Source organism: Callospermophilus lateralis, chromosome 9 (assembly GCF_048772815.1).
Source record: "Callospermophilus lateralis isolate mCalLat2 chromosome 9, mCalLat2.hap1, whole genome shotgun sequence".
NCBI lineage: Eukaryota > Metazoa > Chordata > Mammalia > Rodentia > Sciuridae > Callospermophilus > Callospermophilus lateralis.
Window position 1 is genome coordinate 530,310 of NC_135313.1, and position 27,167 is coordinate 557,476.

Consider the following 27,167-nt stretch of genomic DNA (forward strand, 5'->3'; position numbering starts at 1 on the left):
GGGCACTGAGCGCACAGGGTGGATTGAACCAACGTCGCCGGGCCTCACCACTGTGTGTGTGTGAACTGTGGGCACTGAGCGCACAGGGTGGATTGAACCAACGTCGCCGGGCCTCACCACTGTTTGTGTGTGAACTGTGGGCACTGAGCGCACAGGGTGGATTGAACCAACGTCGCCGGGCCTCACCACTGTGTGTGTGTGTGTGAACTGTGAGCACTGAGCGCAGAGGGTGGACTGAACAACGTCGCCGGGCCTCACCACTGTGTGTGTGTGTGTGAACTGTGGGCACTGAGCGCACAGGGTGGGCTGAACCACGTCGCCGGGCCTCACCACTGTGTGTGTGTGTGTGAACTGTGGGCACTGAGCGCACAGGGTGGATTGAACCAACGTCGCCGGGCCTCACCACTGTTTGTGTGTGTGTGAACTGTGAGCACTGAGCGCAGAGGGTGGACTGAACAACGTCGCCGGGCCTCACCACTGTGTGTGTGTGTGTGTGTGAACTGTGGGCACTGAGCGCACAGGGTGGACTGAACAACGTCGCCGGGCCTCACCACTGTGTGTGTGTGTGTGAACTGTGGGCACTGAGCGCACAGGGTGGGCTGAACAACGTCGCCGGGCCTCACCACTGTGTGTGTGTGTGTGAACTGTGGGCACTGAGCGCACAGGGTGGGCTGAACAACGTCGCCGGGCCTCGCCACTGTGTGTGTGTGTGAACTGTGGGCACTGAGCGCACAGGGTGGACTGAACAACGTCGCCGGGCCTCGCCACTGTGTGTGTGTGTGAACTGTGGGCACTGAGCGCACAGGGTGGACTGAACAACGTCGCCGGGCCTCGCCACTGTGTGTGTGTGTGAACTGTGGGCACTGAGCGCACAGGGTGGACTGAACAACGTCGCCGGGCCTCGCCACTGTGTGTGTGTGTGTGAACTGTGGGCACTGAGCGCACAGGGTGGACTGAACCAACGTCGCCGGGCCTCGCCACTGTGTGTGTGTGTGTGAACTGTGGGCACTGAGCGCACAGGGTGGACTGAACCAACGTCGCCGGGCCTCGCCACTGTGTGTGTGTGTGTGTGTGAACTGTGGGACTGAGCGCACAGGATGGACTGAACCAACGTCGCCGGGCCTCGCTCTGGTCTTTTCGCTTGCTCTGCCATGATCAATCCCCACACAGCTCATGAGACCGGTGTGGCCTTCCCAGATGTCAGTGGACCTGCTGACAGCAGACATCATGAAGCTAGATTCAACCCCCTGAAACCTGACCCCTCGCCTCATTTGAATGGCTTCTCCCCAATAAAAGGGTTCAGCACATGCTCTCTCATATTCTCTCTCTCTCTCCATGGACCCCTAAGGTCAGAGGAGCTGTCCCAGGACCCAAAGGTATCTCTGTCTTTTGTGTGGTTGTTTTGTGCAGCCCAGTTCATCAGGAGTGACCCTGAGTATTTGAGTGTGAGAAACGTGACAAGTGATAAGTCTGTTACTTGAAACCAGATGGCTTCTTGCAGATGCTGGTAGCACGTGGCTTCAAGTCTAAACTGAGGGGTGCTACCTACATCATGCTCCTGCCTACCTTCCAGGGGAAGCAAGAGTAACCGCCATGTCTTTAACACTCTCTGGGATGAGTTCTTATCCAGACAGTAGGACTTGTTCCCATTCAACATACCTCTTATTAACTACTACTGAAGAAACTAGAATTGTAATGATAGAGGGAGTAGATTCAGTAAAGCCTCATACTTTAAACTCTTTCTAAAATCACACCCCTTTTCTGAAACATATTCTCACTGGATGCTCTAAGATGCAATATATGCCATCATTCCAAATCACACCGGGCCACCTGGCTTCTAGCACAGGCATCTGAGTACAAGGCCAGTCTGGTTTGGGTCCCAGGCTTCACACACAGGCTCCCCCGAGGCCTTGGGGAGGCCCTGAGTCAAGCTCCACTGCGGTCACCCTGCCATCAGTCACTCGCAGCTGCCTTTGTCCCTCTTCCCTGTATGCCAGGTAGTCTGCAGGGGAGCTGGCATTCCTGAGGTCCAGCTAAGGGCACACTGAGGGGGAGCACATTTATGCTGCACGCAGTTACCTCTGTGCACATCTAAGGGATTACCAGTGTATGAACTTTTTGTTGCTATGACCGAAATACTTGACAAGGGTAACTTAGAGGAGGAAATGTTCAGTTTGGTTCAGTTTCAGATGTTTAGCAGATGGTGGGCCAACTCGATGGCTCTGGGCCCAAGGGGAGGCAGAAAAACATGGTAGAAGGGTGCTGCTCTGCTCAAGGCAGTCAGGGAGCATAGAAAAAGGGGGAGGAGCTGTAGGAAAGGCGAGCCCTTTAGGGCAGCTTCTAGTGACCCACCTCCTTTGGCCAAGCCCTGCCTGCCCACAGTTACCCCTCAGTCCATTCAAATCAGGATGGACTGATCAGATTAGAGCTCTTACTCGTTAATCATTCACCCCTGAATATTCCCCCACACATACAGGCACTTTCGGGGAACACCTCACATCCAAACCTTAACAACCAAGGATACTGCTATCACCCTGTACACCACCAGGGCTTCATTACACGGTGCAAGGCCAGGGGTCCTGAGGTGACATGAAATGGGCCCAATGGCAACTGCAGGAGAAGTGCATGGGCAGGGGAAAAGAAGCCTGGGTAGACTGAATGCAGGAGCCAGATGCTCATCTGTGACATCACCCTCCTACATGTGAACTGTAGCATACACATCAGTTCTCCGTAGGCAAAGCAGCGGTCTTTGATGTACAATTACCAGTACGTCTTGGATGTGCATTTTTTTTCCTTCAATGAAATTGTGGAAAATAAAATGAATCAACTATGTTTCTGGAACTCAAGACTTTAGAAGTTACTACAAAAAACAAATGTTCCATATATGAAATAACGCCTTATGCACCTAACAATAATCAAGACTCATCAGCTCTGTTGGAGGAGTCCATGAGTCTGCTTTCTCACTGTCATACAAAAAGGCAACTAGTAACCCGGAGCCCAGAAAAAAGTATCATAGAAATACATCAGTTAACTGTCAGACACGTCACTTTTCTCAATTATATCTGTATTACTGGTCAGCTTTTTCAAAACTGTACTAATGTATTTTTTCTCATGCTAAACAATGTGTATTTTCTAGACTAATTTTTATTTGCAACTTTATATTTCTTTTTAAAAAGACCACCCCCCCCACCCTGCCAACTGTATGTGTTTCATACAGGGCCCAGAAACCTGATAGAATCTGAAACGCTTTTAAACATTTACTGAGCACCTCTTCTCAATCAAGAAGGACTAAGCGCTTAGGTGTTAAGGGCCACAGCCGAGTTGGGGTGGCACCTGGCATTTTGCCAGAGGGAGTGGTTGAGAGGTGACACCAGCGAGCCATTGAAATGATGATGGTTAAGTTAAGCCGTGTGTATTCAATTGTATATAGACCCCTGCTGTCCGCCTGGGGCGCCTGCTACTTTGGAGTTCCTGGGGAGTTCCTGCTGGTTGGTGAAGTTCCGGTAGAGGGAGTTCCGGTTGGTGTGTGGTGTTCCTGGAAGGGCCGCGGTGGGTGGCCTGCGCGGGAGTTTGGGCAATAAAGTAGTTCCTGTTTGAACCTACAAGTGCCTCCTGGAGGCTCGGTTATTTTGTGCCCCGCCAGACTGTGGCACTTAGGGATATAAGAGCTCCTAACAGAGAGTTCCCTCCAGTATAGTGGGCCAAGGTAAGGCAGTTGCTGAACCCAGAGGAAGCACTGGAGAAAGTAAAGCAAGGGTGGCAGAGAACAATCCAGCAGGTGGAAAGACTGGAGGAGGCCTCACCAAAAAGACCACAGGAAAGGCCTCAAAAATGTCCTGGCACTCCTGATGGCAGCTACCACATCCCGAGGGACCACCCCTGCTGGAAGCCCATGCCAAACCCTTTACTTACAATCTTTCTTACTACTGCTCACAATGACTGCACAGTTGGCTTTATTCCCACATCTACAGCTCAAGGAACTCAGGCTCAGAAAAGTGAATGATTTGGTGCATACTCAGCTCCACAAGGAGCCTCAACCCCACTCATGGAGTGCACTGGGCACCCAGAGAGAGGTGTTTAACCAGAGGCAAGTGAGTAAGCAACCAGTGCCACGTGCCCACTGCAGTCCCAGACAGCCAAAAGAAAGGGGAAGGGGCCACTGCTAGCCTGACCTGCACTGGGAACAATGGAGTTCTTCCCAGGCGCTGCAGCGGGTCTGGGCCTCACAGGGATTGGGAAACCAGGTAGACAAAGGGCTCAGTGTGTGCACAGGCAGGTGAAAGGCTGAGTGTGGTGGGGCCCCAAGACAACTGAGAGGAATGGGGTTGCAACCTGAGCTGGGCTGTGGGGACTCCAGTGGATCAAGGGATGGAATCTAAGACATTAAGCAGGGTTTGCACCTGGGATGTGGCTTCTATTTTGAGAGGCAATCGGGAGGACGTGCTGGCCAAGGGAGAGAGGAGGTGAAGCAAGACTCATCATTGTACCCTACCACACTACTGTGCCCTTCTGCTTTTGAATTTTAAAATGGCAATTAACTAAAACACCAGTTTAGGGGAAAACAACCCTCTGACTAAAAAGCTTCTTATATCCCTAACTTCCTCCTGATCTGATCTATGTCCTCACATATTTTTTAGAACATAATAGTTACTGTATACCCCATTTTACTTTTTAGGTTAAGGCTTATTTTTAAGCACATTTCTATGGATCAAAATGGTTTAAATTTTGCTTGGAGGAAGGACAGGAATGGGTTTGTCAAATTATGTTCATTGGTCAAAAAACGCTGGTTCGCTTATCAGATTGTTTTCAAAACTGGGATTCCCAAAGCAAAATCTTGATCACATACTGTTAGTTGTTCTCCACATATACCAGACTAGAATCACCAACATAAACATTCCCCAGAAAAATGTCAAGCACTAGACTTTACCATATTAAGTTCTGTGGGAGTCAGCTTTTCAACCTCCTTTGTCAAGGATGAAACCAGACCCCTGCATTGACAAAGATACTAAACACATCCTGATCTTTTTTTTTTTTTTTTTTTTTTTGGGTACTGGGGATTGAACTCAGGGGCACTCGGCCAATAAGCCACATCCCCAGCCCCATTTTGTATTTTATTTAGAGACAGGGTCTCACTGAGTTGCTTAGCACCTCACTTTTGCCAAGGCTGGCTTTGAACTTTTGATTTTCCTGCCTCAGCCTCCTGAGCCACTGGGATCACAGGCTTGCATCACGATGCCCAGCAACACACCCTGATCTAAACAATGAGTTCTGCCTGCCAGGGAGCACTAGGTTGTATGTACAAAGCCTGTGGTGAGTAAGTAAAAGGGGAAGCAGGTGAACTGATAGGTGAGTTGGTGAAGGGAAAAAATGCACAGAGTGAAAATGTAAGCCATATAAGAGAAATGTGTGTGACCACAGGCAGGCCTCTTTGGAAAGAAAGAAGGAAACAGAATTCCTTGGGACCAAGTGGATTTAAACAGGCTCTTATGGAATGATCCATGCATTAATCCTTTGCTTTGGCAACTGCGTTCCTATCTTCCCTCTAAGCAAGGTAACTGAATTCTATTCTTTTTCAATGTTTTTTTTCCCTTCTCTTTTGGTAAATAACCAGGGTTAGCCAATTCTACTGTCTACTCAGATTTTTTTTTCCACAATTACTGACATTTATTAAGCATCTACTATGTGCCAGGAACAATGCTTATAGATTTTTAAAATTGACTCTTAATCTCACAAAGACCCTGTATGGCAGGTAAATTCTGTACTAATTTTATGGATAAATAATGAATATATCTTATGTCAACTTCCTCTTTGGGAAAAGAACTGATAGAAAGGAACCTACTGGCCTATGAAGAACATCCCTGCTATGTACAGGAGCAGAAAGTTCTGCAGTTCAGCCAAACGCACTGTCAGCATCCAGTTCAGCAGTGGCAGCCAAGTGGTGACCAGCTGGGGCAAAGGAAGGGCACAGGAGAACCAGAGATGGGTGTCCCCTGGCTTTGCAAACAACCCAAGGTGCCACCCTAATCCTGCCAGTCCACTTCTCTGAGCCTCCCTTTCTTGTACTTTTAAAAAGGATGGTGAAACCTGGGCCTGTCTCCTTGGAATACTTTAGGTGAGCCGACTAAATATCTCATGGGGCTCAGGAGCTCACAACACTTCACCAGGCCCAGAACTAAAGGTCACTTCCTCCCTGTGTCCCACCTCAACATCCTCTCCCACACCTCTGGCCACTGGAGAGTCACCGACATCGCAAAACAAACGGACAGAGAGCTCTCCTTTGGAGACTCGGCCTGGAACGCAGGTCTTTCCGCTGTTTCCTGCAGTGGCACCTCGCTCCACAGACACGCGGGGGCCCACAGACGCCCGCGCTGGTGACCCTGACGTGGCGACGCGGGGCGGGACTCGGGTCCCCTTTCCACGTCTCCCTCCGGAGGCGCCCCTGGCTGACGAGTTTCGTCAGGCGCAGAACACCTTTCCACCGGGGAGGGCCGCACGCCCTGCGGGTTCCACCTGGGGACAGCACGGCCACGGCCCCGCCCCGGGGACAGCGCGGCCCAGCGGGCAGCCCCGACAGACCGGTCTTGCCCAGAGGGACCCCTGACGAGCCGCCGCGCCGGCGAAGGCCTCAGAGACGGGCGTGGACTTTCCCCGGCGGCCCGCGGGCCTGCCGAGGGCCTCGAGCCTCGGCCTCCGCCGCCCGTCCGCTCAGCCAGGCCCGGCTGGCCGGCCCGCGGCCCAGGCCGCCGCCCTTCCTCCGTCCCTCCCGCGCGCGCCGCGTCCTCACCGGGCCTGCCAGGCCTGCGCCGCCGTCCGCCGTGGACGCTGCCCGCGCCAGCGCCGCCCGCTCTCGACCGCTCCGCCGCCGCCGCCCCCGCGCCCCACGCCCAGCGCCCCACGCCCGGCCCCGTCCCGCCCCCGCTGCGGACGCGCAGCCGATTGGCCCGCGGGGCGCCGGGGCGGGGCTCCGCGGAACGCAAGTCGAGGGCGGCACCCAGTTCTGATTGGCCAGGCGACGGGCAAGGGGCGGGACGAAGGGGACAAATCTCGGCAGAGCGTTGGCTCGCTGGGCCGGACCTCAGCCAGGCGGGGCCTCGGCTAGAGTGGACTAGGTCCGAGCCTGGGCGGGGTCTCGGCCCGCTGGGCGGAGCCTAGGCTTGGGGAGTGGACTCGGACCTGGGCGGGGCCTCGGCTCAATCGGCGAATTTGGCGCTGGGCTGTGGGTCTCCTCCGGCTAGACCCTCCTAGCTTCCCCACCCTCTTCCCCAGCTCTGGCCGCAAGCCTCCTTCCTAACCCAGTCCCGGTGCACCCCTCTGGGGCCCAGGGATAGTTGGAGCCACTGAAGGGCAGCACAGAAGGCAGGCCCCGCGTCGACGGAGGCCTGAGATACTGCCATCGGGACCTACAGTCGCCCTCTGGCCTTGGGATCCCCACCAGGGAGTAGAAATGGAGACCAGACCCTCAATCTTCTATGCCTGCGACTCACAGCAGCGCTCTTCTCCCTGGGGATTAACTGAATTAACATGGCAGCCTTCAAGATCTTGCCCAAACTTGGAGCTGTCCTCGCACTTAAATAATCAAGGGACTTAATCCAGGGGCGACCTGCAAGCTTCAAGTGAGTGCTCTGGCTTTGTGAGGGAAACCCAACCATTTCCCCCAGGACAAGATGGGAGGACGAACCCTTGCTTCTTGCGAGGCACCCTCAGGGTCCGGAGACCTGAAGGATGCATGGAAATTGCTGAGTGGTCGGATTACCCCAGTGTCCCCCATGGCCAGAACCACTGCTCCAACCTAGTGACATAGCTGGCTCTGGCTGTGCTGACAAAAGGGAAGGCGAGGAAGGGGTGAAGGAGCCAAGCAGGCAAGGAACTGGAATGGCCAGAGCTTCACTACTCAGGGGACTCAGTGTGCCGCTCAGGAGAAACTGGCAGGAGGACAGGGGCCGAGCAAGCCCTCAAGATGATGGGGGTCAGTGAGCTGCCCATGGGGCTTGAGGCCTGGGCTTGGAGGCACTCAGCCACCCAGACCAGGATCAAGTCCGGGTTTCCAGTTTCCTTCAATAAAGTTGTAGAGAATTCACAGTATATCTCTTAAAATCGTACAAGAGCCAGGTACAGTGGTGCAAGCCTGTAATCCCAGCAGCTCTGGAGGCTGAGGCAGGAAGATTGTAAATTCAAAGCCAGCCTCAGCAACAGCAAGGTGCTCAACAACTCAGTGAGACCCTGTCTCTAAATAAAATTCAAAATAGGGCTAGGGATGTGGCTCAGTAGTTGAGTGCCCTGAATTCAATTAAAAAAATTAAAAAAATTCCTATAGAAATCTCTTCTTGGATACTTTTCCAATAGTCAGTGACGTTTTATCCACCCCATCAGTGCTGATTCTTACCAAGTGATCTCTGCTGTCTGTACAGATGATCTGGTCACCTTGAATAGTTCCTGTGTAGCCCACCTTCTTTTGGGCGGGGATCTCTAATGTGAAGTTATCCAGTGCAGATGCTGCTGACAGAAATCAGCTTCATGATTTATACACAGATGCTTTGGGGGCTTTGCATAGTCCCCCCAAGACCTCACCCCTTCCCTTGTAAAGAAGCAGTGATGAGTACTACTCTCAATATTTAAACAATAGTGCTTTATTTTAAAAAAGGTTAGTTTAAATGCATACAAAATCGCTGTGTAAATTGATCTCAAAAATATTTCTTTAGGTAAGATTATCTCAGTAAGAGCAATTATCTAGTAGAAAAAGTGTATGTTTAGATTTGGACAACAAAATAAAATGGGATTCAAAAGAGTGACACCCTGTAGACCTCCTGGCCCACACCCCACCATCAGGTGGCATCTAGCACTAAGCAGCACTTTGACCCAAACACACAGGGCTTACACTGCTTGAAAATGCTTTTAGTAACTTTTTCCATAACTGTCAAGATAACCCAGATCATGGACTGCCTTCCAGTGGTCTGGAACTGCTCGTGATAATGTGAGGGGCAAAGCAGGCGGGAAAACGGAGCGACCTCCTGCAAAACACCTTCCTGACCAGCGTTTTGACCATCACATCTTATTTTTTTTTCTGGCCAAAACAAAACAAGCCCTCCCCCCAAATCACTTTCTCTCATCAAACACTTTCTTCAGTTCCACTCCTCCTGTTGCAGCAAAATGAAAAGACTGAGCTGGCTTGCTCCCTCCGTAACCGTCATCTCTTGTCCCATCACTCTGGGGTCGACTCTCCTGGTGCTGGGAGAAGTGGAGAGAAAGTGTCTGCTGAAGAGTCCCACTGGCAGCAGGAGGAATGGGAAGGGCAAGAAAGCTAAGGCCCCATGCATAGCAGGACACCCAGTGTAACTATGGTGGACACCTGTCTAGGAGCCTGCAGGGCAGACTTGAAATGCCTTTCATTCTAATACACAAGATGAAGGAAAGATGATGGCTGAAATAGGTGAGACAGTCATAATGACCCCAACTAACCATTGCTGAGGTGGGTTATTTCACACTTGCAGTTACAGAAATACATGAAAGTACAGTATAAAATTTCTAAAAATTGGATTCTTTAAAAATTTTTTCTAATTTAGGTGAGAAAAAATAGTTTTCTGACTCTCACTGTGCCAAGAAGCTTGCAGCAGCACAAAGCTGGGGTTCGCTGTTGCGCTCTCCACAGTGTAGCCCAGCAGCGTCTCCAGTGCCTACAGGACAAGAGTCCACAGGGAGTTCCCTGCACAGGTGTTAAAATGACCTAGCATCAGAATCCAAAGTGCTCTTCAAACCCACGCCTAAAGCCTGTTTTTAGAAGTTGTTCAAGTGTAAATGTATCTCTTTAGGTGACTCTGTTTTCTACTTGGTTAATAGATAAATGTGCAGATTAACAGTATTGAACTATAGCAGCAAAACTGGTTTTAGGTGTTTGTTGTGCACAAAAATAAAATGAAGGAAGAGTCTCCATGTGGAGCGACTGCACAACTTTCTGTCACAGGCACACGTCTACCACCAAGGAACACTCCTGGTAAATCTGAATGTTCTAGATGTCAAGAGTGCTCATCAATGACTAATCAGGCCAACTAAATCAAGGGAATTCAATATTAATTACACACTCTGATACTTGGAAATCAATTCTAATATTAGTGGTTAGTTAAGGAAGAAAACAAAAGTGAGCGTTTACCTCATGGAGTATAAAGTATAACATAGCAGTGAAATACAAATGTTAAGAGTACTTCATACAAAACACCAATAGTTTAAAAAAATTAAATTCTCAGGCACAGGTATTGTAAATGTGGATGGGCACCCTTCTAAGGATCTTATGGAAAGTTGTGACGTGGCATTCATCAGGAATGTGTTCTTCTTTGTATCCAAGAGTGTTTTCTGGAAAAGTAAAACAGATTTAAGAAGGAATGAAGCAATGCTTGCTGCTTTGGTCACAGACAATACTATTTCTTTGCACAACAAAGGGCACAGATTGAGCAAAAGGATGGGTTATCTAAATCAAGATGTCAATATGCTGAGTGTGGGGAAGCACTTCTGTAATTCTAGCAGCTCAGGAGGCTGAGGCAGGAGGACCACAAGTTCAAAGCCAGCCTGGGTAACTTACAAAGGCCCTAAGCAACTTAGCAAGACCCTGTCTCAAAATAAAATGTAAAAAGGGCTGGTGGTGTGGCTCAGTGATTAAGTGCCCCTGGGTTCAATCCCCGATACCAAAAAAAAAAAAAAAAAAGGCATTTGTGAGACTCTTGGAACGTGGAAGCACTGAAAAATACCCAGAAATGAACACGTCCGCGACCTCATGAAATCTCTACAAGGGAAGCAGCCAGACCAGAGACCACACGCAAGCACTGTCATTCCTGCTGCTCAAGGGAGTCACTCCTGGAGTCCTGCTTCTCTCCATGAGTCCTCGCTCTGGTCGGTGCGACCCTGGTCATACAGAGCCAGCTTTTGGAGGCAAGAGCCTGTGGCGAGGCACGCCGGACCCTTGCAGCAGCACTGACTTGGGCTCACAGAGGTCCCCAGGTGATGAGGGCAGCGACCCCAGCCAGGTTCGTGTGGACAGACACTGCCTTCACAGTGGCTTGTCAAGCCAGTCACACTGTCTTTTAATACACATGCTGCGCAACAAGCCTTCCCCAGGAAGCTGCACAAGGCAGGGGCACTGCTTTAGTGACCAATGACCCAGCATGTCCTCCTGGCCCTTCCGTAGTCACCCATCCTTCTGCTGTGGAGGTCTGGGGAATCCTTGCTTCCTGTCTTACCTACACAGGTTTCAGCTAATGTCATGGTTTGAATGTGAGGGGTCCCCCAGAAGCTCACGAGAGACAGTGCAAGAGGGTTCAGAGGAGAAATGACTGGGTTGTGAGTATTAGCGCAACCGGTGAATCAATCCCCTGATAGGGATCAACTGAGTGGTAACTGAGTGGTGGGGTGTGGCTGGAGGAGGTGGATCCCTGGGGGCATGGCTTTAGGGTATATATTTGTATCTGGTAAGTGAAGACCTCTCTGTTTCCTGAGCTGCTTCCCTTGGCCACACTCTCCTGCCATGATGTCCTGCCCTACCTTGAGCCCAGAGAAATGGAGCTGGCCTTCTATGGACTAAGATTTCTGAACCGTGAGCCCATTTAACTTTTCCTTCTCTACGGTTTTTGTTGTTGGGTCCTTTTAGTCACAGCAGTGAGAAAGCTGAATGAACAGCTAAACTCCATGATTTGCCTCATGCCTCCAGGATGAGGTCCTGAGACTGCAGCGAAGACTTTCTCCCTAATGTCCAGCTTTCTTCCGAAGATCTCTCCCACCTCAAACTCATTCATGCCCTGCCTGTGCCATCTGTTTGTCTCCATGTGAGTTTCTTTTTGGGACTCTTAAGCCTTTATCTGATGTTGCCTATCTTTCCTTTCCTCTGTGAGCTGATGGGAGTGAACCTCTGCCTTTCTAGTCCTGAGGCCCCTGGTGTCTGCAGGATCCTGTTTACTAATTACTGATGGTTGAACAGAGCTGCCTTGAAAACCTGGAGGCCAGCCATCCTCGGCAAGGGGACCTTGGTCTATTAGCGTGGCTCCCCACACCATGGCCCAGCCATTCTCAGCAAGGGCACCTCAACCTATCTGTATGGCATCTTTACTTTGGATCTACACGAGCTGTCTTAACAACACTTATTAACACTTTTTATACCCTGAAAGACAGATTATCAACATTAACAAATTTCTAATTGTATGACTAATGAAAGTATTTACAAATTTTCTTCTGAGTCACATTTGTAAGCTCAGAAAATATTAAACATCTTTACTAGATGGCAGGTGGCAGTGCACTTTAGAAGCACTCCTTTCTCATTTAGGGCTAATGATGTTATCCATGTAAGACTTAAGGAGGAACCTGTCATATTCAAGGTGAACCAACAGTGAGATCCCTCAGAAACAGGTGCCTGCTTTCCAGGCTGACGGACATCAGGGACTCTGAAAGGTTACAATGCACACGTCACCTCACACGTGGTGCCCGAGCGCCCCGCTGTCCCCGTCACCGCCTTGCATCTGCATCTGCATCTGCGCCTGCATCCTCGCAATCATCTCTTGCATACGGCGGAGCTAGGAGACAGTGCAAACCAGACCCGTGACTGTTCAGTCTTTCAACATTACCCATGCTGTTCTGTGGTTCCCCAAACACTAGACGTGTTAAGACAGGAGGAATTCTTACAAACCAGCAAAAGGACCAACAGTGTAACAGAAAACCATGTAAATAATAAAAGAACACAATTCAAGGAAGATGCAGATATTATCAACAGAGAAGTAATTTAAGAAAAATAAGGCAATGAGATATTTTTTGACCTAAAAGGTGGGTCAGTGGGGTATGGGAAAGAGCATGTTCCTCTGAAGGGCAAGGAGGGCAGAGCTATGAAGAGTGGATTTGTCCGTCTTGATCCTTACTGATTTTCATCACTAAAACATTTACTCAAATTTTCTTCAGGTAACTTTGTGGTGATGGCTGCAACATTTAACTACTTGATCCACACTGGGTTGATTTACCCAAAGATGCGAGTCTTCTGTTTCCCAAAGGCCAGTCTGTTGTGGCCAAACCACTAGTGAACACCTGCACTCCACTCTCCAGCAGGCCTGGGGCACCTTTGCCAAAGGACATGCTGACATCCCTCATTCACCTCTAGATGCCATGTGGGTGGCCAAGGCTCATCTGGGCCTCTGGACCAGTAAGGCAAGCCTCTTGTCATTAGTCCAGTTTTTAGAGATCTCCCCGAACCTCCCATGCGTATTCTTCAAAGCAAACATGAGGATGACTGAATCGGCCCTCACTCGAGGGAGAACAATGAACACAGACAGCCAGGCCACAGGCTCTGACAAAGCTGAACTCGGAGGTCAACTTAGAGCACTCTGACCCTGCACTGTCTTCCCACCTACAAACCTGCACGTCTATCATGATCTTTAAAAATCTTCTCAGTAAAGTTTTTCAATTTCTTTCCCCAGAAATCCTACTTATTTTTTCTCAATTTTTTGATAACTAATGCCAGTGGCAGTTTTCTTTTATTTTCTAGTTACTATTAATGTATGGAAAGAATTATTTTTAAACATTTTATAAAAATCAGTCACATTATTGTTTCTATGCTTTTTAGCTAAATTACTAGATGTGATTAAATACATAAAATGGGTATATTATATATTAAATTATAACAAGTTAATTACAGATGCTTGGATATAAACCAAACAGCTGCAGTTGTAAGAAGAGCATTTTCTACTTACTTCAGCCTCCTTTTCCAGCAAGATCTGATCTTTATTCATGTCCTCGTTCTCCACTTTCCTAAGAGTGGAGAGAAATGACAATGGTATCATTACAAGAAGCACAGTGGGTTGTTTTTATTATAGATAACCAAGGAAAAAATTCACTTTAGAATTCTGAGAAACACCTACTTGAATTTATATATTTTTATCATTTTTTAAAATTAAAGACATGAAAAAAGGGAACAGGGAGAAGAAAAGCATAAACTCCAGGAGGCGAGAAGCTCAGGAGACTCCCTGCCCCAAGCTGGAGTGATGACACGTCTCCTCTCAAGAATACTCCTGCAGAGGTGCAAGGTCAGTCAGTGTGTTGAAGGAGCAGGACATGAGCAGGTCAGAACTGGCCCATGGGACGGAGGCCGCTCCCTCAGTACACAGAGGCCCAGAGCCCAGTAGGAGAGTCCCCTCCACCGCTGCCTCCTGCCTCTAGAACTTTGATTGATGACTGGTTCCCAAGTCAACACGATGAGACCTTAACACACACCTCATGCATGCTCACCGTTCATCGTTAAAAAGAACATATTTTAGATGAACGAGATACACGAAATATTCAACAACTGCTACATTTCCACTTATTTGTTCCTTAAACTCTGTTCTAAGCAGAAAACAGAGCTGCTTTAGAAATACCACCAATATAAGCTCTGGCCTTCAGATCTCAAGCTATTCTTCATGTGCACAATATGAAATCTACCTTTATCTGTGTGTGTGTGTGTGTGAGAGAGAGAGAGAGAGGGAGAGAGAGAGAGAGAGACGGAGAGAGAGAGGGAGAGAGGGAGGGAGGAAGTGTGTGTGCACTGCTGGGGATCCAATGCAGGGTTCTGGGCATGTTGGGCAAGTGCTCTATCACTGAGCTACATCCCCAGCTCTTTTTAATTTTCATTTTGAGATAAGGTGTTGCTATGTTGCCCAGACTGGCCTTAAATTCAGGGTATTCCTCAGTCTCCCAAGTAGCTGGGATTAGGGGTGTGTGCCCAGCCATTTTTTTCCTCTCCCTTCAAGGCTAGAAAAGCATGATTTGATTAAACTAGCAGCAACTCCATTGAATAATTTTTTTTTGGTACCAGGGACTGAACTCAGGGGGCACTTGACCACTGAGCCACATCCCCAGCCCTGTTTTATAATTTATTTAGAGGGAGTGTCTAGCTGAGTTGCTTAGCATTGCACTTTTGCTCAGACTGGCTTTGAACTTATGATCCTCCTGTCTCAGCCTCCCCAGCTGCTGGGATGACAGGTGTGCACCACTGCACCTGGCTTTCCCTTGAACAGTGTTTAAGTAGGAAGCTCATGTTGCTTAGTGAAAGCTGAGACACACGGGGTGGGGGACGGACGACGACAGCACTTCAAGGACAGGAGACAGTGGGATCACCTGCCGCCTCTCTTGAGCCTCTCGGAACGGAAGTTTTCATAGTGAAGGTCCTGGGTCACCTCCTGGAGGTCCTGCATGTGAGTGCTGGAAGAGAAAAGGCATACACTAAAGTAGCTACATGCCAGCCTCAGGGGGACCACACCCCGCTCACAGCACCCTGTGGACCATGTGGTAAAGGTGCACAAGGAAACTGTTCACCCAGTACAACAGCACCCTTAGACCATGTCGTAAAGGTGCATAGGTTGCTGGAATTTCCCAAGGAAACATGGCTGTAGAAATATCTAGTGAGGTGTGGGCTCTCCTCTGCTACCATAGTCAACAGTGCACCAACACCCAAGAGGCCTGGTGTGCCCCACACTGTCCTCTGCCATAGGGAATGCTAGTCCCTGCAGGAGTTCATGGCCACTGGAGAGACCAGATGCAGAGAGGTAGAGGGTTTTAGGTGGATGATGCTCAAAGTAGAACGCATATTCTAAAAGATCTTTAGGAGGAACAGGCAATCGCTCTTATCAGAGTAAGACCCCCTATTTCTCTCATGGTGAATGGTACTTTGGCCCAGTTTTTCTAAGTGCTCAGAGCAGACATTCCCACTCAGTCCTGTTTACGCAGGATGGGGGCTCACTCTGAGAACACACATCAGTGCTGAGGTGGGGACTGTCTCGCTCTGTGCTCAGGGTCCATGCCCCACAACGGGGGTCCACAGAGCCCAGGGCTGGACGAGTGTTCTCTGACGGCTCACAGTGCATTGCATTATTCCAAAGACAGCCTGGACGGTCACAGCTCACTGGCTTCCACTTGCTAAAAACTGCTATGCTGAGACAGAGGAGCACACACAGCAACGTTCAACTCACCCAAACCCCTCGGAAGCCTTCTAATAGACACAGATCTTGAAAAAAAAAACAGAAGGCGGCACCAAGAAGGGGTGACCTGGAAATGCTGAGCGCTGCTGTCCTGCACATGCTTCCACACAGGAGCTCAAATATCACACTGCACCCCACAAGCAGGTACAAGTACACGTTAACAAAAAGAACTGCATCTCCGGCAAGATGCTTCCATTCAGAAATAACGGTAATGGACATAGGCTACTTACTGCATGTGAAATTTATGTTTAAGGGGCGTAAAGCCTATTTCTCTAGTCAAGTGTACTGTACTTGTCAAATGAGAAGAAAGCTCAACACTCAGGGGGGCCGCCTATTATGACTCAGGAGCACTGGGTGTCAGCTGGGTCTGGGGTGCTGCCCAACACCCACCATGAGCCTGACCATCTCCCGGCCAGAGCTAAGGACACGCACCCATAGTTTAGTCTAGTCTCCCATCAGCATTAGAGATCTGGAGATGGTGGAGAGCACAATGGATGGGTACTTAGATACATGTCACTGAAGAGGCGAGGACAGTGTGTCTGAGCCCCCAGAGGTCTCAGGACCAAGCCGCAGCAGCCCCCAAACCACCTCCCTCCAGAGGATACGCAGTGTGGATGCACAGCACGTGCCGGCTGCAGCTAGCGGGGGGCTGTGTGCACCCACAGGGGAAGCACTGCCCCCTGGGCCACCTTGCCAGGGGACACCCAGGCCTTACATGAGCATCGTCCGCAGCTTCAGAAAGTCGTTGTGCTCGGGGTTCTCCACCTCCACCACACCCCACGGGTAGAGGCGCCCTCGGACCTTCTTGCCTTTGGCTTCAATCAGCTGGTTGGACCCCACCACAGAGAATGGGATGCTGGCCTGGAAAGTGACACGGCGGACAGGCTGTAGCAGGGAGCCCAGTGTTCGCTGAGAACACAAGAACACCAGCAGAGACCTGTCCGTCCACTGTCTACAACACGTTCACCTGAGAGCTAAGGGCACACATGCTTTATCTGGCAGAGTGTCAGACATTTCCCACGTGAGACAATCAGGAAACAAACCTGCAATGACACTTCCACGTCTGCAGTGGAAGCCATGTCTAACATATTGACAGCAAATGAGTACTGTAATTGGCCCAACCCAGACACTCTCTGAAGGCAAGCCTGCCAGATCTGGCCCTCTGCCCACTCTCTCCTCTCACTGCAGGGACCACAGGACACAGGAGCAGCTATCAATATGCCCTGCAGCCAGCACTTGCCTTGAGGAGTCTTGTCTGCTCTTTAAAATCTTCATCTTCATCTGACTCTGCATCAGGTAAGTGATAGATTTTGATGTTATGTTCTTCAATTTCATCCAGAATCTGAATGGAAGACAAAACCAGGTCAAGTCTAATTCCTCATATTAGAAATTTATCAAAATCATCCAAATGTCAAGAAGAACCAGAATGGTTAAAGTTATTCTGAAACCATTTTATCAACATTTAAAATGGTCCTTAGGTGTGAAATCTTGCAATCTGACCTATCAACCAGGCCTACAGGATTGGAGAGACGGGGCTGGGGCTGACCAGCAGTCCTCCCTCAGGCTCAGTGAAGAACCAGCACCCTGTGGCCACTGTGTGCTGGGCACGGCTCCAGATGCCACAGGCCTGCACCACCACGGCAAGTACCCAGGAAGCAGCTGCCTCCTCGTGGCTGGACTGGCTCTTTGATTTCAGAAGGGTACAGATCCTTCTGTGGACAGATCTCGCTCTCAACACACCATCTTTCCCAACCTGACTCCAGAGAAGACTCACCTCTGTACACCCTATATTTGACACAAATCCCCATTCCTAAGTGGGACGAACTGAGCAGTTGGCATGGACTTGCTCTCCTCTTTGGTCCAGCCCTGAAGATCCCACTTGTGGCTCCACGCTGGCCTCATAAGGCCAGGGCTCACACTGGACAGATGAGATGTAAGAAAGACTGAACAAGAAGACCATTTAAATTGGAGGAGGGGCACAAGGAAGCGATGTGGGGGTGTCTACAGGCAGAGAAGCAGGGAGGGCAGAGCTTAGCAGTGCAAAGTGGACTCCTGGCTGCACAGGAAGAGGCAAGATCCCTGGAAGGACGCAGAAGCCAGAGATGATGTGATCCTAGGAGAACCAAGGACACATCCTGGAGGGATGGCGGTCAGCGAGCAGGGAGGTAAGGCAGGCCAAGAGCACAGCAAGCAGGCAGCCAAGGCCAGGGCTGGAGGAGGGCTGCAAGAGAGTCCACCACAGCTGGGGGAGGACCAGAGGACGGGCAGAGGTGCAGGAACTCATCTCATCTCAGGCCCTCCAGGTTTCAGGCACAGAACTAGGGATGAGAGCCAAAGCAATCTAACCCTGACACCCCTCTCCTCCAGCTAAAGGAAAGTTAACACAACAGTGTAGAACAGGCGTCCATTCCCTCACTAAAAATGCTCATTGTTAAGCAAAAAAAAGTTTTCAGGCGCTCTCCCCAAAGCCCAAACATTTCCTAAAAAACTGGTAGGTACTTCAGAGGATACGGAAAAGGGCAACAGCACTGACCATATAGAGCTTACAATCTTACTGTGGTAAAAACCTAAAGTCAAACTAGGAGAAATTATTTGAACACACCAATATCTACAAATCCTGAGACGATCTGAAGTCAATAAGAAAGCACCAAGAAGACACCAGTGGACACTGCACACAGGACAGGATCACCAGTACTCAAGAAGATGAAATCAAACAAGCTCCCCCGTCTGAGGTGGGCAGAGCTGACTCACCCTGGTCACCCACCCATCACCGCTGGGGTGAGCACACAGGGTGCTTTGGGAAAGTAAACTGTTGCTTATTTTGGGGGAAATTTGCCATCTTATGAAAATTTAAGTTCACATTCATTTCCCAAGAATTCATCTGATTTATACAACAGAACAACAAACATAACTGAGTCCCTACTATGTGTCAAGTGCTATTCTGGATTCTTGGAATACATTAAAGAACAAAGCAAAGAATCTTTATCTCAGGGATCAAGGTTGGGGATAAGGAGAAGCCACAGTACAAAATGCACAGGGACTTGCGTGGTGTGTGGGTGCTGCAGAAGTGCGCAGACGGCCTCTGAGAGCCAGCAGGCACCTGGGAGAACATTCTGGGCAGAAGGTGTTCTCTGGGTCTGAGGAATGGGAAGTGGCAAAGGAACAGGAAATTTGGTCAGAGATAAAAGGGGGCGAGAGCAAAACTAAAAATAAGCCAAATATCCATCAACAGGGAACTGGCAAAACCAACCACAGCATGTTCCTACGTGCAGTTCTATACATCCAGTCAGAACCATGGTAAAGCCATAGATAATGAAGTTTAAAACATCCACTGGCTGAGCAGTGTTACAGTATACTCCCGTTCTGATACCGCAGACCGTGCTCTGGAGGGACCACAGTTGACTACTAGCTGCTGTTTCTGTGGAGAAATAAAAGGACTCTCAGGTCAAAGGCTAGCACATGTAAGGTATTTGGATTTTCTTAAGGACCACAGTCAGAAAAAGATAAATAATTTTTAAAAACATATATAGTCAACAAAGAGGTTTCAAGAGATACAGAGGAGAGGGCACTAAACAGGGCACCAGAGAAACACGGGGCAGCATCAGAGCAGCTGGGTGCTGGAGTGCTGGGGCACTGGCAGGCAGAGGCTGACGGGCACTTTCCCTTCCATGGAGGAACCATCCTGCTCAGACACACCGTGGTGTGGAAGCATTGGATAGAATGCAAGAGCTCCACCTTCAGCCCAACACTGGGGAGTCTCATTGCACCTAGCTACCTGCCACTCACCAAGGGCATTTCTACCTAAGAAAATCTAATAAACTGAAATGTGATACTTTGTTGAAGGCAAAATGCTAGACAACAAAACAGCAAGCATCAGGTGTGCTTTGAGTCCTGTCCCCAAGACTCAGGGCAGATGCTAGAGACTCCTCCTGTTCCCACTCCCAGGCCCCCGGCACCCACTGTCCCAAGCAGCAGCCAGGTCCAGGTGGCACTCACCCTCTTCTTCAACCGCTCCCGCTCCTTCAGAGTGAGAGTGTCAGCCTTCGCAATGACAGGCACGATGTTCACCTTGTTGTGTATTGCTTTCATGAAGGCCACGTCTAAGGGCTTCAGCCTGCAGGAAAGAACAGGGAGATCACAACATTCTTTCTCTCCAAATCATCTCAATTCTTGTACTGCAACACACAGTCTGAGGGTGACTGCACACTTGTGCAGTGAGCCGAGTTTCCATGGTGAACGTTATTTACCCATGTCCAAAAGGTGAGATGAAGTAGAAGCAGCAGTGCACCCTGTTATCAATGATGTGCCGCCTGTTCAGTCCACTCTCGTCATGCAGGTAGCGCTCAAACTGCTCATCAATGTAGGAGATGATCGTCTTGAAACTGAAATGCAGAGAGAAGCCAGCAGCCCTTAACTTCAAAGGGAAAAAAGTCTTTCTCCCCCTTCCACCAAAGATACCAACCCCAAAATTCACTTTTAAATCAAGAGCACAAGACTTGACTCCTAGATTTGCCAATGGAGGTTTTGGGAAACTGCTAAGTGTAAACTCCCTTCAGTACCAGGAGTCAACAGCTCGAGTGGAACATGTTCAGTGGGGTCTGAGGGTGGCCCGTGATGCCAGAGGTCTGCTGACCCTCCCACACAGTGTGAATGAAGAGGGGCTGAGAAGCTGAGTAAGCAGGAGCAGGAGGCATAGGGTCCAAGGCAGGATGATGTCACCAGCTCAACAGGACAGCACCCCACAGGACACTGAGCCGGGAGACTCCTAATACAGGAGTCAGGCTTAGAGGAGCGAGAGTCGAGGGCGTCTGCACAACCAAGGTGGACCTCCACACAGCACGGCACAGGGCCGGCCATGCTCCTCCTTCTGGGCCTCACCTCCCTGTTGGTGAAGACAAAGCCCACCAGCACCACCCACAGGCACAACTTTGGCAACCTGCAAACAGTGTCCGCTTTCCATATGGAAAGGTACATGGTGACCTCTTATCCACTGCCCACATTCAACTCAAGGCCCTGCCCTGGTGACAGCAGGAGTGTTGCTCTTGCACCTCAGATCCCACTAGGTTGCACAGAGAGAAACCTCACTCCCTGGAAACATCCTCAGAAGGTTAAAAGTTTAAAAGTCAGCATTAAATAGTTTTAAGTCTGCACTGAATGTTTTAAACTGCCTCACTGCTTTATTAGATAGAGCTACCGGAGCCACTCACTAACCACCCCTCCCTAACGGCATCTGTGAACGCGAGCACAGAAGGAAGACAAGCTGGCAGTGCATGGTGCAGGACCCCTGGGCTATGAGCCCTGTGTGGCTGCATACCAGTCCCTGCAGTTGATGGCGTCCCCATAGCCAGGAGTGTCCACCACTGTAAGGCGCAGCTTGACTCCACGCTCTTCAATCTCAACAGTGGAAGCCTCAATTTGGACAGTTCTTTCAATTTTCTCTAAAAAAGAAAGAAACTTATTAAAGAAAATACCTTAAAAGCTAAGCCAGTATGCAAAGAGGAGAAATTACCTGTTATCAATGTTATTTTAAGTAATTTGGAAGATCACTAAGTCTCTTTGGAGGCAGGGGCTCAGAGGTAATGCAGAGACTGTCAAATAGTCCCAAAGTCAGCAAGGGAAATGAATTAAGATTGCCTTCCCTCCTTGGGAAGGTTAAAAACACCAACACGGGCCAGGTGCAGAGGTACACATGTATAACCCTGCTATTCTTGAAGCTGAGGCAGGCTGCAAATTCGAAGCCAGCCTCAGCAACTTAGTGACACCCTATCCCAGAGCAAGACTTGAATGCCCCCAGGTTCAATCTCCAGCGGTGGGGGGGGTGCAGGAGGGGAGGGGAAGCAAGAGGATGGCAAGTTCAAGGACAGCCTGGGAAACTTAGCAAGAATCTGTCTTTTTAAAAAAGTGGGGGTCGGGGGATGACTCAGGGACTAACTCAGTGGCAGAGAGCTTATTTTATTTAGCATGTGCAAGGCCCTGGGCTCAATCCTTGCACCACACTACATGGACAAATAAAGACAATATTAAAAATGGTTAATTTGGGATAAGTAAGAGTCGGTGAGAGGGCTTGCATCTTTCTTGTGGCTGCCCAGGACCCAGGCTCTGACTGTGGGCTCCTCTGCTCACTGAACAAGCAGTGATGGATGCTGCAGCCATCACTGAACATTCAGATGCAAACAAGTCAGACACCTGCTGCTACGGGGACTATCCACATATGCAGCATTTTTTAAAAGTATTTATTTTTTAGGTGTAGATGGACACAACACAATGCCTTTATTTTTATATGGTGCTGAGGATGGAACCCGGGACCCGCCCGTGCTAGGCGAGCGCTCTACCGCTGAGCCACAATTCCCGCCCCAACATATGCAGCATTTTAATGACATAAAACTTTCACTTGGTCCTCTTATCCAACAACATGGGCAGGAACCGTCTTTCACATTTACAGGAGGGACACATGGGTGTATGTCAAGCACCTACACAGCCAAGGTGGCAAGGCCCCAGGTGCAGGACACTTTCCCTAGGGGGCGTTCTCCTTGTGTTCCAAGAAAACATTAGAACAGAACGTCAAAACAGAGTTCAAGGTGAAGTGTTCATGATGCACTCTTCAGCACATTCACAGAACTACCGTAAGCAGAGGAATTTTTTTACCTGCGGCTCCAGGTATGATTCTTTCTGGGTAGAGATCAGTCAGGAACAGGCTGTTGATGAGAGTCGACTTTCCTAGACCCGATTCACCTTTAAATGGAAAGCAGAGCCTGGTCAGGACCTCCTCCACAGGCCTGCTCAGTGTGCCACATGCTTCTGGAGCGTGAGCCCGGGGCAGTCCTAGACTGGTGCCTCAGGACCACACCCTGCTCTCCACACCATGACCAGGACCAGGCACCACCACCCCTCAGGCCCACAGAGGGGGAGACCGGGGAAACCCAGCTCAGGGATAGGAACCTGCCCAGCTCAGGGAGCTGTCCAGTTTGGACTGAGGTCTATGGGATTTGAGAACTGAGTAGAAACACAATTTCACCTCTTCACAAACTTATGGACTATACTTTGGAATCGTTCTTTCTTTTGTGATAAACAGGATGCAAAGCAGGTTTCTGACAGGGAGCTCTGCTGACCTCACAGAGCACTTGAGAAGACTCTGACCCACCTGAACAACAGTGCCCCTGGCACTCCTGCTGCAGGGCTGGCACCTGGCAGGTCCCCTGGCACACACGCCCATGTGACCTCCTCCGCTGACACACACCCCCCTGCTGCCTCCCACCTGGCTCCCTGACCCGCTCTGCAGGGGAGACGGCACCAGTTCAGACAGTACCGCCCTCTAGAACGCCCTAGGTTAAGGAGCCCTCTCAGCTACTCAGAATGTTTGACATTTAACTCCAAAAAGATACAAAGTACCCAAAATTAAATTTCATACTGGAAAGAAGTTCAAATCCAATCGTTCATCACTGGTTGCCACCCAAGGCATCATTCTGCAAGATGCGTGCTTCTGAGCTTGGCATGACATGTACCAGTGCTGGACCTTCCCAGGCCCCTGTAGGCCTGGCCTCTGCTCAGTCCTGCACAGCATGGGAAAGGAGTACAGGTCTATTTTAAAAATCATTACTGGGAAAATCAAGGGAAAAGGTGAACTAGAAATGTGTACACACACAGAATCTGGACTGTGTTGTACATTGCAATTTCCATAGGAGACAAGGACAGAGCTAGAGTTATGTGCTCAATATACCCAAATAAAACCCCACACCACCAACTAAATGGCCAACAGTTACTCTCAGCAAACCGTTTGGTGATCCTTCTACCTCACGTTCCATGCGAAGAGATGTTATCAATATTTACTGAGAGGCACACTTCCAGGCATGGGGACAGGACAGGGAATGGGACAGAGCAGTCCCTGCTCACAGGGCCTTGCAGTTCAGTGGGGCAGACGATGAACAAACAGAACCACCACCAACAGGTGCCCAGCAGAGGAAGGCACAGCTGAGAAGGGATGGTGCCCATGGGAACGAGGCCTGAGCAGAGGAGTCCAAGCGGCTGCTCTGGGGAAACGCTGCCTGTGGAAACCTTCACTTAAGGGAGTGTGTGCATTCCCCTCGGCAGAGTGGCAGACACCTGCTCCTGGGCCAAGAGCATCATGCTGCTGCTGGGCCAGCCGGAGTGTACCTCACTCCACCCTGGCCACAAGCTGTCACAACAGGGGACATAAGACACATCAGGAAAGATTTAGATCAAGGTAGGCCCATCGCCATCCAAAAACACAATCACAAGACAGTGGGGTCCAGCAGTGTCATGTTCACGTACAGAAAAAAGCAAAGGCTGGCCGGTGGAGGCGCTCCCAGTCTACAGAACGGCTCCTGTCTACACTAACCAGGACACAGCAGCCCTGGGCCAAGCGGCACCATGAAGAAGACACAGAGAGGAAGAAAGTCCAGCCTTTCAGTCCCACCAGGCAAAACATCACAAAAGTTTTAGATTTAAGTCTTTAAATCTTAAGGAATCTCTCTTCATGTTAGTTTCTCAATTCTTGACCAAAATGATTACCACATTGCTTTCTCGAACAATACGCAGGCCTTTCCCAGGAGGCTGTTCCTGCCACGCAATAGCCCCTACATGAGCTGGGTGCAGGGCAACCGGGGTGCAGGCCCACAGCTGCGTGTGCTTCTTCAGAAGCAACTCCCCATGCAACCTGCAGCCACATCAACCTCCGGCTGCTTCAGGTCCATCTCCACTGTCCTCACGCAGCCTCAAGTGCTCCCTCCAAAATCCTCTTGTGAATTTGGTCATATTAACTATTGATTTTGGTCACATTAACTATTGATTTGGTCATATTAACCTATTGATTTTTTCATCAGGCAAAATTTGGCAATACACTTTATCTTTTTAATCTCACTTTTCTGTTTTTAAAATTTATTTCTTACATACATGACAATAGTGGAGTGCATTACACTCATAGTTATCCATTCATAGCACAATTTTTCGTAACACCGTATATAAAGTATGTTCACATCAAATTATGCCATTATACATGAGCTCTTATTTTTTTTGCATTACGATTCTTAATACACCTTTATACCACAATTTTTCATATCTGTTTGTACACAAGGTATGTTGACACCAAATTCACATCTTCATACATGTATTTTATATAATGATGACCGTCTCCTTCTATTATCCCTCCCACCCCTATTCCCTATCTAGCGGTAATTTTCCTCCCATGCTCTCCCTCCCTACCCTACTTTGAGTCACCCCCCCCTTATATCAGAGAAAACATTCAGCATTTGTTTTTTTAGGATTGGCTAACTTCACATTAATCTTCTCTAATGCCATCCATTTCCCTGCAAATGCCGTGATCTTATTCTTTTTTAGTGCCGAGTAATATTCCATTGTGTATAAATGCCACATTTTCTTTTAATCCATTCATCCACTGAAGAACATCTAGTAGGCTCCACAGTTTAGCTATTGTGAATCATGCTACTATAAACATTGATGTGGCTGTAACCCTGTAGTATTCTGTTTTTAGGTCCATTGGGTATAGTCCGAGAAGAGGAGTAGCTGGGTCAAATGGTGGTTCCATTCCCAGCTTTCCAAGGAATCTCCATATGCTTTCCAAATTGGCTGCACTCATTTGCAGTCTCACCAGCAGTGTATGAGTTTACCTTTTGCGCCCCCCCCCCCCCATCCTCACCAACACTGTTGTTTGTCTTCATAATGGCTGCCATTCTTACTGGGGTGGGATGGTATCTTAGAGTAGTTTTGATTGGCATTTCTCTGACTGCTAGAGATGGTGAGCATTTTTTCGCATATTCGTTGATTGATTGTATATCCTCTTCTGAGAAGGGTCTGTTCAGGTCCTTGGCCCATTTATTGATCGGATTATTTGGTTTTTTGGTGCTTGTCTTGTCGAGCTCTCTATATACCCTAGAGATTAGAGCTCTATCTGATGTGTGAGGGGTAAAAATTTGTTCCCAGGATGTAGGCTCCCTGTTCACCTCACAGATTATTTCTTTTGCTAAGAAAAAACTTTATAGTTTGAATTCATCCCATTTTTGATTCTTGGTTTTAATTCTTATGCTATAGGCGTCTTATTAAGGAAATTGGGGCCTGCCCCAATTGATGATGATTAGGGCCTACTTTTTCTATTAGACACAGAGTCTCTGGTTTAATTCCTAGATCCTTGACCCATTTTGAGTTAACTTTTGTGCATGGTGATTCAATTTCATTTTGTTGCATATGGATTTCCAGTTTTCCCAGCACCATTTGTTGAAGATGCTATCCTTTCTCCAGTGCATGCTTTTAGCACCTTTGTCTAATATAAGATAGTTGTGATTTTGTGGGTTAGTCTCTGTGTCCTTTATTCTGTACCATTGGGAATGACTTCAGTTTTTCTCCGTTTAGAATGATGTTGGCCTGAGGCTTAGTGTAGATAGCCTTTACAATGTTGAGGTAAGTTCCTGTTATCCATAGTTTTTCTAATGTTTTGAACATGAAGGGTGCTGTATTTTGTCAAATGCCTTTTCTGCGTCTATCGAGATGATCATATGGTTCTTAAATCTTTAAGTCTATTGATGTGATGAATTACATTTTTTGATTTCTGTATTTGAACCAACCCTGCATCCCTGGGATGAATCCCACTTGATCATGGTGCACGATATTTTTGATATGTTTTTGAATTTGATTTGCCAGAATTTTATTGAGGATTTTTGCATCTATATTCATTAGAGATATTGGTCTGAAGTTTTATTTCTTTGAGGTGTCTTTGTCTGGTTTTGGAATCAGGGTGATATTGGCCTTGTAGAATTAATTTGGAAGTACTCCCTCTTTTTCTATTTCCTGAAATAGATTGAAGAGTATTGTTATTAGTTTTTTTTAAAAGGTCTTGTAAAACTCGGCTGTATATTCATCTGTTCCTGGGCTTTTCTTGGTTGGTAATCTTTTGATGGCTTCTATTTCCTCACTTGATATTGGTCTGTTTAGGTTGTTTATATCCTCCTGATTCAATCTGGGTAGCTCATATGCTTTAAGGAATTTATCGATGCCTTCACTATCTTCTGTTTTATTAGAGTATAAGGTTTCAAAATAATTTCTAATTATCTTCTGTATTTCTGTAGTGTCCATTGTGATTTTGTCTTTTTCATCCTGTATGCTAGTAATTTGGGTTCTCTTCTTCTCTTCGTTAACATGGCTAAGGGTCTGTCAATCTTATTT

The 27,167-nt window shown here is 48.6% G+C and overlaps 2 protein-coding genes across 8 annotated transcripts in view; both read right to left on the reverse strand.

Moving 5' to 3' along the window:
• Farp2 (FERM, ARH/RhoGEF and pleckstrin domain protein 2) overlaps window positions 1-6,861 on the reverse strand; it is a 94,261-nt gene extending 87,400 nt beyond the window's left edge. For all 6 annotated transcript variants that reach the window (XR_013092345.2, XR_013092346.2, XM_076866597.2 and 3 more), the window contains exon 1: window positions 6,785-6,861. The gene's annotated coding sequence lies outside the window, so the exon portion shown is untranslated. The remainder of the gene's footprint in view (window positions 1-6,784) is intronic.
• Window positions 6,862-12,445: 5,584 nt separating this feature from the next.
• Window positions 12,446-27,167, reverse strand: part of Septin2 (septin 2) — a 33,126-nt gene continuing 18,404 nt past the window's right edge. For both annotated transcript variants that reach the window (XM_077110291.1, XM_077110290.1), the window contains exons 4-12: window positions 22,620-22,706; window positions 21,289-21,412; window positions 20,222-20,356; window positions 19,971-20,088; window positions 17,215-17,316; window positions 16,690-16,835; window positions 15,115-15,198; window positions 13,713-13,770; window positions 12,446-12,548 (exon numbers count right to left, since the gene is read on the reverse strand). In XM_077110291.1, coding sequence (XP_076966406.1) covers window positions 12,447-12,548; window positions 13,713-13,770; window positions 15,115-15,198; window positions 16,690-16,835; window positions 17,215-17,316; window positions 19,971-20,088; window positions 20,222-20,356; window positions 21,289-21,412; window positions 22,620-22,706 — 956 coding nt within the window. In that variant the 3' untranslated portion in view covers window position 12,446. The remainder of the gene's footprint in view (window positions 12,549-13,712; window positions 13,771-15,114; window positions 15,199-16,689; window positions 16,836-17,214; window positions 17,317-19,970; window positions 20,089-20,221; window positions 20,357-21,288; window positions 21,413-22,619; window positions 22,707-27,167) is intronic.